Source organism: Thunnus maccoyii, chromosome 4 (genome assembly GCF_910596095.1).
Source record: "Thunnus maccoyii chromosome 4, fThuMac1.1, whole genome shotgun sequence".
NCBI classification, from domain to species: Eukaryota; Metazoa; Chordata; class Actinopteri; order Scombriformes; family Scombridae; genus Thunnus; species Thunnus maccoyii.
Window position 1 is genome coordinate 21,185,793 of NC_056536.1, and position 12,293 is coordinate 21,198,085.

At 41.9% G+C, this 12,293-nt stretch overlaps 1 protein-coding gene across 2 annotated transcripts in view; it reads left to right on the top strand.

Moving 5' to 3' along the window:
• Positions 1 to 4,694: 4,694 nt before the first annotated feature.
• LOC121896213 (glutamate receptor-interacting protein 2-like) overlaps positions 4,695 to 12,293 on the top strand; it is a 28,768-nt gene continuing 21,169 nt past the window's right edge. Inside the window, exons 1-7 of one of the 2 annotated variants that reach the window (XM_042409959.1) lie at positions 4,695 to 4,749; positions 7,146 to 7,226; positions 7,957 to 8,095; positions 9,908 to 10,053; positions 11,150 to 11,233; positions 11,333 to 11,408; positions 12,061 to 12,206. In XM_042409959.1, coding sequence (XP_042265893.1) covers positions 4,710 to 4,749; positions 7,146 to 7,226; positions 7,957 to 8,095; positions 9,908 to 10,053; positions 11,150 to 11,233; positions 11,333 to 11,408; positions 12,061 to 12,206 — 712 coding nt within the window. In that variant the 5' untranslated portion in view covers positions 4,695 to 4,709. The remainder of the gene's footprint in view (positions 4,750 to 7,145; positions 7,227 to 7,956; positions 8,096 to 9,907; positions 10,054 to 11,149; positions 11,234 to 11,332; positions 11,409 to 12,060; positions 12,207 to 12,293) is intronic. The other variant, XM_042409960.1, reaches the window with a different exon arrangement.

Here is a 12,293-nt window from a genome sequence, read left to right on the forward strand (position 1 = left end):
TAGCTTTTGAAAGAATATATGCTTTCACGGTCTGTAAGGCTTTTTGCAGTCAAAGAACATCCTGAACTCAATTCTGTTTGTTTTTAAATCAGCTTTTTGGGATTTTAGGAAATCACTCTGAGAGCAGGCACCAAATACAAATAATGGCATATTTTAAAGTATTGAAATAGTAAAATTAACCAGTGCTGGGTATTAAATACAAGGATCATCATTTATTCAAAAGTCTACAGTTGTTTTTAAAACCAATCCACAGGTACATGATTGACAAGCTCTGAGTTATTCTGTGAGGTACCCAGAAATTTGGTACCGCACTTCCATTAAAGGATATGGGAGGAAATTTTCTATATATATATATATATATTTTTATTGTCAGCAAATGCAGAGCCAAACCAACAATGAATTGATCTATTTACAAGTGTGTGTATCCAGTGTGTAACCAGCTTCTTGTGCTACACTTCACAACCTCCAAGAACTTCAGTACAATTCAGTACAAAGTCAAGATATATCAAGCTTTTGACATGCACACAATAATAAGAAGGGTCAGTTCATTGGTTTGATGTGTGCAAGAGATTTGTTGACAAAAAGGAAAAATATAGAAAATCAGCCTTGTCCTTTAGTTTGGGCACTTGTAAGAGGCAGTTAAATATGGTCAAAATTAATGCAGCCGAGGCAGAGACATCCTAACTTTAAGTGCCCTGTATGGATCTGGACCCTACACTTCCCATAATGAAACTTCATAATATCTTTGGTTAAACGTTCCCTGACTGGTGGATGTCCATGTGTTTCGAATTCAGTACAGTAAGTTCATAACACAGGCTTTCTGTTAAAGACTTGAGGACTCTGGCCCAATGCTGTGTTCATGTCATATCTGAGTTATAGTAATTACGAAATTCCAACTTGTAAATAGTCATATTTATGATTGGGAAACTCATTTTTCTCTGAAAGCATTGATGTATCCGACTTGGCGCTTCATAATACAGAAGTACTGGAAAATGTCGTAAATAGAAACACCTCACCTCAACCAAAGTCCGTCATTCATGGTGGTTAAACCCAAACTTAATGGATTTAGTGTTGTTTTATGTTGTCCTTCCCATCAATCCCATATGACATTAGCCCAGCACGATCCAACATAACCTTGATGACATCATCAGGGTAATTTTATTAGACTGAGAACTCCCTTAAAATCCAAAGAGCACATTATACGACTGTTTTCACCAGCTGAGTAGTACTAACTATAACTAGTACACTGACCTTGATGTGTAAAATTGGTGAAGTGTCCCTTTAAATATCATACTGTATAACTGTATAAGATTAGAGCAGAGTAAACCATGAGTGGGTTCATATTGTGAGTCCTTGACAATTGTGAAGAAGCCAGATCAGTCTCCTCTAAGAGTACCAGCATGTTTTGATAAATCCTCAGCTGACACGCACATGTAATAACCTGTTATATCAATAGATTAGATAGATTGTTATCAACAGTCATTGCCTTAAAATGGCCAGCTCAGACTGTATATGGTTTTTGCAATGTTAAGAGGTGGCTCCCTGCAGAGAAAGTTTCCATTGCATTCTGGCAGACAAGCTGTGCCCCACAGCCCTGAGTCCTCTGCCATCTGTTCCTGTAAAACTGACATTGCTGGAGATGCAAAAACACAACATTTATTTAGCCAGTCAGCTTGTGGCTGTTTGGATGTGGAAGTGAGTAACTCAGGATGGTTGGAAAGAAACGCACACAGTGTTGGATCTGAGTATTTCCTCCTTTCTTTTAAAAAAAAAAAAAACTGCACCTGCTTCTGGAGTGGCTTGGAAGAGTCACCTGAGAGGACTGGAAGTTCTCCAGAGAGGGAGGAGAACATGAGAACAGCGGGACAGGCAGAGACCGCAATGTCTAAGAGATGGTGACAGTGTCAGGAAGAGGACAGTCAGAAAAATGAACATGTCAGCAAGGGTAGTATTTGGAAAGGGGCGCCTCACTCCCAAGCAGCTCTCCTTCGCTTTTCCTCAGACAGATTCCCTGAGGAAAGGCAGCCGGTCTTCAGGAGGAAAGAGGAGGATGTTCTCTTTTTCTCTCAGATGTCGAATGGGCATCATCAGAGGAAGAACCAAAGGTAAAGACTACAGGAAATATATGTAATATATTCAGTTGACATCTTAAATATTGTAAAACAAAATATGTGAGACTTGGAGGTTTTACTTGCTTGCCAGTTTATCCAGAGTTGTAAGTGTTAACGCAGTTTAGACTTTAACAAGTTTATCTGTAAGTCATTCTGCTAACAGTCACCAAGTTATGTACTGCCTTTTAAAATGTAATGTAATTTAAATGTAAAAATGTTTGTATATCTACAGCAGGCCTGGTAAACTGAGCATTTTCTGGACTTAAATCAGGGCTTTTGACCAACCTTAAAGGTGAACACTAACACATGACTGACACATGCTTTGCCTCTGGCTCTTTTTTTTTTTTTTCTTGTCACACTGATCTGCTCTGGCTGACAAGTGAATTAGTCATTGTGCTTTTCATATCTCCACTTGTAACTGGGTCTGATCACCATAAGATGGCAGTGTGGTCAGTTTGATCGATGAGCTGGTCGAGATTCAGGCCCTCCTGCTTAAAACGGCCACATTTAGTCTATGTGAAAAGAAAAATATCGTCTATTTTCAAGAGGATTGGTTTTTATAATAATATTGGAGTCATTTACAAACCATGACGAAAGACAGATATCCTCCTAAGAGTCCTGCAGCTTTTGAGTTTTTTTCTACCTTTCTTTGTTTCTTTTTTGTTTGAGGATTAAGCATTCCCAACCTCTTTTTATGCCAAAACCCTGCTTTCCTAAACTAATCATTTCATTATCACTCACCCTACATCAATAACGCTGATTTCTGGTGTTGAGGAAATGCAAAAGTGTCCATTTTTTATTATAAGCCAACGTTTGCCACCCTGTTCCCAGAGGTTTTTATCAGTCCAGCACACTGCTCCGTCTCCCAATTCTCTTTATTCTGTTGGAAATTAATTAGTCTCGCTCTGAAAGACTATGCTCGCTCACATTGTAAATGGGGTATTAAGGACAAAAGTCTCGGAGGAAATTATCTACACCGAAGAGCATTGTGTCCACTGGAACAGCTTACTAATTAGGCTCCACGCAACAGCGGGTAGAAGCTGTTTGTTTGTAGTCACCACACATCTGTAAAAAAAAAAAAAAGTCAGTTGTAGAATGAGTTTCTGAAGAAGCTGTTGTGTGTTGTGCTATGGTGTGATTATGCGTGCTCTCCTTGCTGTTTTCTTTTCCTCCAAAAAAGTCTCAGCGATGACAACAATTTGTCCGCAGTGACCAAAACAAAAGAGGTGGACGGGGTTCAGAGGGGCTGCCAGTGAGGCTGGAGGAGGGTGTTATATGTCAGAGGTGGTGGGGGTCAGGAAGCGGCAGGCGTCGAGGATTATGTGTGCACGACAAATGGTCAGACAGGTGTGGCAATGGTGCAGGCAGCAGACCCTTTAGTCTGTCTGTGTTTGGGTGGAAAGACCTCAGAGGGGCCTGAGATTAGCAGAGGGTAAACTTGAGATGTCAGACTTTAGAACAAATCCATTTAATTTTCACTAACTCATTCCTTTTATTTCTACAATCTGATGAGAAGTAGAATCTGTCACCACAGCCCCGTGCTCGACAACTGCACGGCATCTCTATGAGTAACATTTCAACTGCTAGACAGCCTCTCACACAGGCAGCTGCTCTGCACAGGAATTTTGCATATGCATTTGTCATTATGCGCTCATGTGTTTGTGTGTATGTATGTGTGAGAGACAGAGATAATAGCATTGTGCTGATAAAAGCTCTGGTGCAGAGTCTATGTGAGAAAAACGTGACTGCTTGTATCCTGACACTGTGCGGGGCTGAATCTGACAATGAATGTGCAGGTGGTGTTAATTGTGGAGAGAGTTGAGTGTGTGGTGTGTGTGTGTGTGTGTGTGTGTATGTGTGTGTGCAGTTTTGTCGTGTCTAATCTCTGTATGTGGGTGGGTGGGTTTGAGGATGTGCATATGAAGGGTGTTTGACTGGGTTGGAAATGAGTAAAGAGAGAGAGTGTGAGTGTGTGTGTGTGTGTGTGTAGGGGGAGGGAGTGACTATCGTGTGTGCCTGCCTCACTGAACCCCTCTGGCAGAGGGAGAGAGAGAGAGAGAGAAAGAGAGAGAGAGAGAGAGAGAGCGAACACACTCACTCTAGCTCTGTATGAGAGAGAAGGGTTATGTGTGAGCTCATGTGAGTGTATGAAAAGGGAATGATAAATGCTCTGGAAAAGGACGAACGATTAGTAAAAACAGCTCATAAAAAAATGGAGCCACAGCAAGATGGAAAGAAAAGGACATGAACACATGATTTTCCTGCTTTGGATTTTATAGAAAAACAGAGCTTAGTAGATTCATATTTTGAAGAAGAAACATCTTTTTTTTTTTGGTCTCCAAGTTTAAATAGAAGGGACCATCTGAGGATCAGCCCCTCTGGAGCTCCAGACTTCACTGGGTTTTTACAAGCAGGGATAAAAGGTTAAGGGAATGCTGGAGTTAGGGCAAAAAGGAATGGAGAAAGGAAGATGGTGTCACTGTGTTATATGAGCGGGTGAGACTCTTTTCCTCAGGTGGAAGGCTCAGCTCTCTGCCCAGTACTCAAAGATCAGCAAGGTTACTTCCTGAGGGTGGCTGCGCTGACTAAACTACAGCCATGCTGTGTGGCCTGAGGAGAGATACCAAGAACAGCATTGGTAAGAGCACCACACTTTGATCTTTACAACGCAGAGTCAGGGGGGTCAACGTGTGTGTTGTAGCTGAGGATTCGAGGCAGGAAGGGGGGGGGGGGGGTCAGTGATCACCTGGATCATTTACTAACCTGTTAAGAGCTGCTTATGTCTTACATGTATAGTTCATCTGAGGGGTAGCCCTTTCCATCGTAACTGCAATCATCATCCATTTATCCTGAATACAAATGAATGTGCAGTCATTGCAGTGCATTCATAATGACAGTGATTGATTGCAAGAGATTTCAGAGTCAGTGGACTCGGCCACCAGCTCTGCATACCATCCTGCCATGTGTAATTGGGGCAGATATAGCAACATAAACTGGGTCTGGCAGGCTCCAGTGTATAAATAAAGTTTTACATCTGAAAATAGCCTTATGATTGCATTGCCATTGTCAGTGCTGCCCCCGTATTTAACCTACATTCTGGTTGGTAATGGGAAGGATGGCATACAGCGGCCTGAATTAAATCAGGAGTTAATTAACTCAGCACATATTTATGCAGGAGTGTAGAATTTTATTTTAGTCAGTGTGATGCTCCAAAGTGCTTTAGATGCAGCTCTACTGGCATCCTTGAGCCAACAACAAACTATTAACAGAGCTGAGTTTTTTTTTTTAATAGTTGCTTCATTGTTGGGGCTGTTTATTAATCAGCTCCATCCTGAGCGTAATTCTGGCTGTTAGGGTAAGTGATGGTTATTTTAAGCTGGAGGAGGATGGCTGTGGGCTGGCTTGATGGTACAGTAGCGTTCTGTCACGTGCAGCGCGTTGGGGTCTGCGTAACCCTGAGCTAATGTTGCCTTTTGACTGCAATGACAGCTGCTGGACTGTCAGGGCCCTCAGGAATCCACGTGGTTACAAGGCTTTTGCCCAACCTAATGTGTTTGTGATGTGTCACTCACTTTGTGTATGTGTGTTCGTACCTCAGAGCTACTGAACAGGATATTTGTGCAAGGATGTGTATGAAATAGTGTGAAATACCACGTTATGCAAATGTATATTCTGTACATCGCCATAATATGTAAAGCCACTATAGATATTTCTGTGGTTCAAGTCTGACTCATACAGCTGTGCGCAAAAGAAGGCTGAGTTTTCTTCTTTATTTCTTGTATCCAGGGCCTGCCTAAAGGTTTCAGGTCAGAGAAGGTTTGACAAAGGATCCATGCCTTTCAGCTGTCTAAAGGCTACATCCTCAGTTGGGCAGATGTGGAAACTTGATGAGAAGGCAGTGAGTTTGATGCCCTCCGAGCACACGCTTCCTCCAGTTCACTCGTCACAAATCAGCACAGATAAAAGAAAAAGACATGTCAGAGTAACTGAAATGTCATTTTTCTTGTCAACTTGATATACTCCCAGGCTTGGGATGTTAATTCTTACATGATGACAGAACTCATTTCTGACCTGTGGAGCACATGGAAGTAGATCCTGCTTTAGTTGACCTTTATTGGTTTACGGTTTACAGTTTAAGGGTGTTAGAGAGGAAGGTTTTAACCAGTGTTCGTACTGACTTCAGGTTGTCATGACTTAAGTTTGATGCCTGTAACGTAAGGCACTAACATGCCCCCTCCGCTCGTAAAAAGAGGTCTTGGCACAGCTCTTCTTTAAGTTTGTAAGATGATGTTCAATCACCGTGCCGGACAGCTGAAAAGGTAATCCGTGGTGGACGGGATTAGAGAAGTGCCAAGTCAGTTTCCTCATCGCTGTGACTGCTGACATGCTTGTGTGGCTGTATTCAGGTTCAGATGGCCGGCTGTGGCTCTGCTAATCTAAGGCCAGCCCAGTGCTGTGTCAGAAATGGGTGTCGGAAGCAAAATAAAAAAAAAAACCCACACATTTTCCCTGCAGAGCAGATTGGACATTCCCTGGCTCTCTATAGCAGCTGCTGTAAATGACATGAAAATGATGATTTTCTCTCCATGCCCGAACAGTCCATTAACCGCATGCTGTTCCTTCAGGAAAATTCCCATGCTTTAGTAGTCGCATACATCAAGCTCGCCACAAATGTATTCTTGTGTTAAATTAATGGCTTTCAAGGGTCTTTGCTGCAGACGGAGAGGAGCTATTTTAATCTCTTGACCCTTTTATAGCGTTGTCGTGGAAACAAAGTGTAGTGACCTTCCGGGTTGCTGAGTCCAGGCTGATCACTCTGTTTCAGTTAGCTAATGCCGGACGGATGTGGCTGTTGGCTCAGTGCTGTTTCCCTCCAAGAACCCCCACATTACCCAAGGTGCAGTTCAAAGCATTAAAGTGTGGGCAGCTGTCATGATGTGGTCATGTTCACTTAGCCCTCTACTGCAGAGAGTCTCTACGTATCACCACAGTGCTTCCTAACAGCACCTCCATACCTCCCTGCTGTCTCCTCAGATGAAGGACCATACTCAAAGGGGAGCAAAGAGTCCGGGGCAACTGACCAATCATATTCCTCCCGGAGGCGCAGCCTTTCAGGTACAATACAATCAAAGCTGACTTCACATCATTTTGTGTTCTGTTTGATTCATGCTAATTCACCTGCATCCCAGAAAGAAGAGGAGTCATGCCATTTTTGACAGAGACACAGATTTTTGTTTGTGTGCACGTTCACCCGTGAGTCTTCTGCATGTTGCTTAATGCTGCACTGTTTTGAATGCTTAGATAAGGAGGAAAAAACGCTTGTATGGCATACCTGTCATTGGTACTAAACCACACTCAGTAGACTTCACGTAGAGTGATGTAACAGCACAGCACATTGTGGACCACAAGACAGAATGAGTCCTCTGATGACGCTGTATAGCCACACATCCATTAGAGTTAAGGTCAAACTCAATTTCTTTCACTTATGAATACAATTTGATTTCAATTTAATTTTCAATGAGTTTCTTTTTTTATTCACGCATTGAATTTCTTTCCATTATCTGTACTGTGTGTGATATTAGTAATACTGACTCCATCCTCCTCCTCCTCATCCTCCTTCTCAACCTGCCACAAAGATTCACTCAGTATGAGAGATTTAAAGGAACAAAGAAAAGACAGGAAAGTGAGAAAATAATGTGGTTGTGTGTCAGAGAGCATTTTAGTGAGAGACTCAGGAGAGAAAGACAGCGAGAAAAGAGTCTTCCGCTGCCTCTCAGACAGGGTGATTCTTTCAAGCAGACGCTAATGCTGACTGTGGATCTGTGCCTGTGTCTGTATCTGTCAGCAGAGGAGTACCGAGGAGTGACCACGGTGGACCTGATGAAAAGGGAAGGCAGCAGCCTCGGCCTTACCATCTCCGGAGGGTCCGATAAGGACGGCAAGCCTAGAGTGTCAAACCTACGGCCAGGTGGGCTAGCTGCCAGGTGAGATCTGTGCTCGATGATGCGGTTAAAACCTGCCAACCACACCAAGCTGTCCGCACTAGTTATCCTGCTCCCACAAACGTCCACATGTTGCAAAGTTACACCAGCTCGTCCTAACTGCAGGACTGTAGGCGTTGTGTTAGATTAGCTTCATGCCAACCCTCAGAGTGTTGTACTCATAAGGGCTTGTTTGGAAGCAAAGCCCCCAACAAACCATGTAGGATGTGTCCACAACTTTAAATTTTGATATAAATTTTGATATAAATTCTCTATTTTTTCTATTTTTTCAGTCGATGTTTAAAGATCAGCTCCAGACATATAAAAATACACTGCTTTAAATAATAACTTGTGTGTGGTCTCCCCCTCCAAAAAAGCTCAATTACCTCATTAAAATTCTTGAAATAACATTTATTCCTTCTACCTCATTGAAAAAGACAGAATCTATTAATATATATGAATATATTTCATTGCAAAAGTTAAACTGCTGGACACAAGACTTCACTGAAAAGTCCATTCTCAGTGTATTTGCTGCTTTTCTTAGTCTTATGTGATCGTGAAACTGTGACGGACCTTTTTCACTGTTCTGGCATAAACAATTAATCGAGAATGAGAATAATTGTTAGTTGCAGCTCTACTCTGAAGGCTCAACTTTTCGCATTGCACTTGTATAAGTTGCACACTGGACCACAATTGGCTCCATACTAGTTGTGTGATGTCACAAATAATGCTTGTAAGTACACGTCTTAAACTCAGATTTTCAATGAGCACAGAGAAACTTTCCATTTTCAGCAGATGAATGTGAAAACAGCCTTCTAGTGTCAAACTCTGCACATAACATCATTCTGCACAGTGAAGCGCAAACATCCAACTGAAGGAAAAATAAGTGGGACTTTAATATACTATATAGTAGTAATTATTCAATATAACTATATTCAATTAAACTAATTTTTCTTAACATCAACGACATGGAAAGAAAACGTAGTGGAAATTTTATGATGATTAAGCAGCGTGTGACTGAAGCTCCTGTCACACACACAAATACACACACACACACCGTATATATACACACACACACACAATTTGTAATAATGACACAGCCCCTCTGAAAATGTCTCGGCCAAATATGCCATCGCTTGTCAAGTCCAAGGAGGTTTATAGACAGACACGGTGCTAATTCTTCCAAGCAGCTTGTCTTCCTACAGCTGAGTTCATGCTTGTGTGGAAGTGCTAGCTAATTTACTGGGTGGAGAGACAAGCAGGCAGACAGGAGAGAGACTGGCAGTGACAATGTGTGATAAGACTGGACCGGATGACAGGCCGGTCGACTCTGCTGGTTAAGATGTCTCTCTGTCTGCTGTCAGAACTGACTGGCAGTAGCCCAAAGGTGAGAGGGGCAAGCAGGGCAGAAAATCTATTTAATTAATTAGCCCTCCAATGAGCAGCATGTTGACTCAGAATGTCATATGTGAGACACCATGTACAATCATCACTGTCAGTGTCTGAAGAGGAGACGCTTTCAGCCATCCAACTCCAGTATCCGGCTCTCTTTTCTACACAGCTGGCTCTGTATGTTTGTCAACATACTGCAAAGGGATTTATAATCAAATTAACATTACTGTCTGCACACACATTAACACAACAAACCTAATATTCACATGAGACAGCACTTGTTCTGTTAATGCATCAGTTTTGATTCTGTCTCATTCACACATGGGGGATCATACAGTGAAAAAAAACTTGCCAGAATTTTTAGATTAACGCCAGATTGGACGATGGTCTTGTTCTTGATGGTCTGTCCATCACTTCCCACAGGAGTGACCAGCTGAATGTAGGAGACTACATCAAGTCAGTGAATGGCATCAACCTGTCAAAGCTTCGCCACGATGAGATTATCAGCCTGCTGAAGAACATCGGGGAGCGAGTCGTGCTGGAGGTGGAGTACGAGTTGCCTCCGTTCGGTAGGTGAAGCTGTACGCGATGTCTCTGATTGACGGTCTTCACCACATAGAGGAGGCCATGTGTAGAAAATGCTCAGACATATAGAGAAAGTGCTGTTATTAAAACAAATGCTTTGTATTTTCAAATGCACCAATGTTGGAAATATGTTAATAAATAAGCTTATTAGTTGAGGCTGCAGATTATAAAGACCCCTGGTTTATGTCCTGGAGACATTTAACCTCTAGAGGACTCAATATCAGATTTTGGTATCTGTTAATATTCTGCCTGTAACCAAACAGATGAATCCGTGTGTAGAAAATGCTTTAGGAAGACACATGAAACACATTCTGGGTATTTTCCATCACAAGATTACAAGTTGAGGCTCCAGAAAAAAATGTGGCTTTAGACCTGGAGAACCAAATGATCGGTTTTAGGTATAAAATGCAGAGTCCACTGCACCTTCAGATGTCAAAATTTTGGCATCTCATCGGCCCTCACTTCTACATTCATCTGACTTGTTTAGACTGCAGCCTCTCTGCATGTTTGCATGTTCACTTTAATTTCCTCCCACACAGGAAGCACTGATTATAACATAATAATAACATCGGAATAAATAAAACTGGTGCTAAAATATCTAGTTTACATGTAACTGTTGTTTCAGTAGCATTTCTGTATTTGTAAAGCAGACCTGCTTTACATTTGAAACAGCAGTTACAACCTAGACGTGTTAAAAATGATCAATCATATTTAGCCCATGTTTAACCTTGACATCTAGATATCTTTCGACCTGCAAAAAAAATATATCAACAAATCAATACTTATTGGATTTCCTTGATCAAGGCCACAGAAACAGAGTTGGTCCCCGAGCGCTGCACTGCGGCTGCTCACGGCTTTTTATGTCGTTAGTATGGGACAAAAGCAGAAGATGAATTTCCACACTGAGATTAATTAAATGTATTTCCAGAATGCTTTACTCATTCTCATAATTCAACGTGACACTAAAATCAAACTTTTTAGAAAGCTCTTTACACGGACAATACTACTGTAGCTTAGTAAGATTTTAAGTAATGATTTTGTCATTTTGGATGACTTTTCTTTTTTTTGTTCCTCCCACAGTCCAGACCCCGTCAGGAGTCATAACAAAAACCATAGAGGTGTGTTTACACAAGGAGGGAAACAGCTTTGGGTTTGTCATGAGAGGTAGGTGGGTGGGAGTTTGATTGTTTTTTAAATCCTTCAGTGAAATCAATTAGCTTTAGCTTTTTGCACTGGTTTTATTTCCGTGTTTTTGTTTCTCAGGGGGCTTTCATGAGGACTGGCGCAGGTCTCGTCCTCTGGTGGTGACCTATGTCAGGCCCGGGGGTCCGGCTGACAGGTGAGGACATGGATGGATGTGTGTGTGTGTGTGTGTGTGTATAAGTGTAGCTATTTATGAGCCTTGTATGCTTTTTATGCCTTATTCATGCATGAGTGAGTGTGTTAGCCTTTACAAATTATTGTATTTGTGCACGCATGCGTGTTTCTATATTGTGTGGTTGTGTTTATTTAGATATACGGCCTAATGGATATGTGTTTTACTAATTGCCTTATCTTTGTCCGCAATGAAAATATTTGTCTATTACCCAAATGAAATCAGATTTATAAGAATGATGCATCTAAATTATTTAAAATCCATGTTGTCTTTATACACACATTATCATTTCTCTTGCATTAGTCTATGCTCAGGCCGCTACATGAAATTACTGCTACACATATAGCGTTTGTTATCTCCTAAGTAGAAAGGGCACTGCTCATCCCCAGGCTAATGCAACATTGCACTTTACCTCATGAAAACTGAAAGCAACCAAAACATAATTCACCATCAAAGACTTTACGGCCGTTTATCTCATTTATCCTTCATTTCACCTGGGAGGGAACCCTCATGTGGAACTGTTTAATGATGCAGGAACGCTTGTATGAGCATCTTAAGCTGGTCGCCTACGTGTTGTTTTATCTCTCTCTCTCCCTCTCATTCTGTGTTTCTCAAGAGAGGGCACTTTGAAGGCCAGCGACCGAGTATTGAGCATAGACGGGATGCCTTTAAACAGAGAGAAGCACGCTGACGCTTTGACCATGCTGATGCAGAGCGGCCAGGAAGCTCTGTTCCTGATTGAGTATGACGTCTCTGTCATGGGTGAGCACACACACAAAGGGAATATGTGGAGGCATGGTAGGGCAGCGTTGCTCTGAGGGTAAATAATGTGGCCGTTTGGCTGCGTGG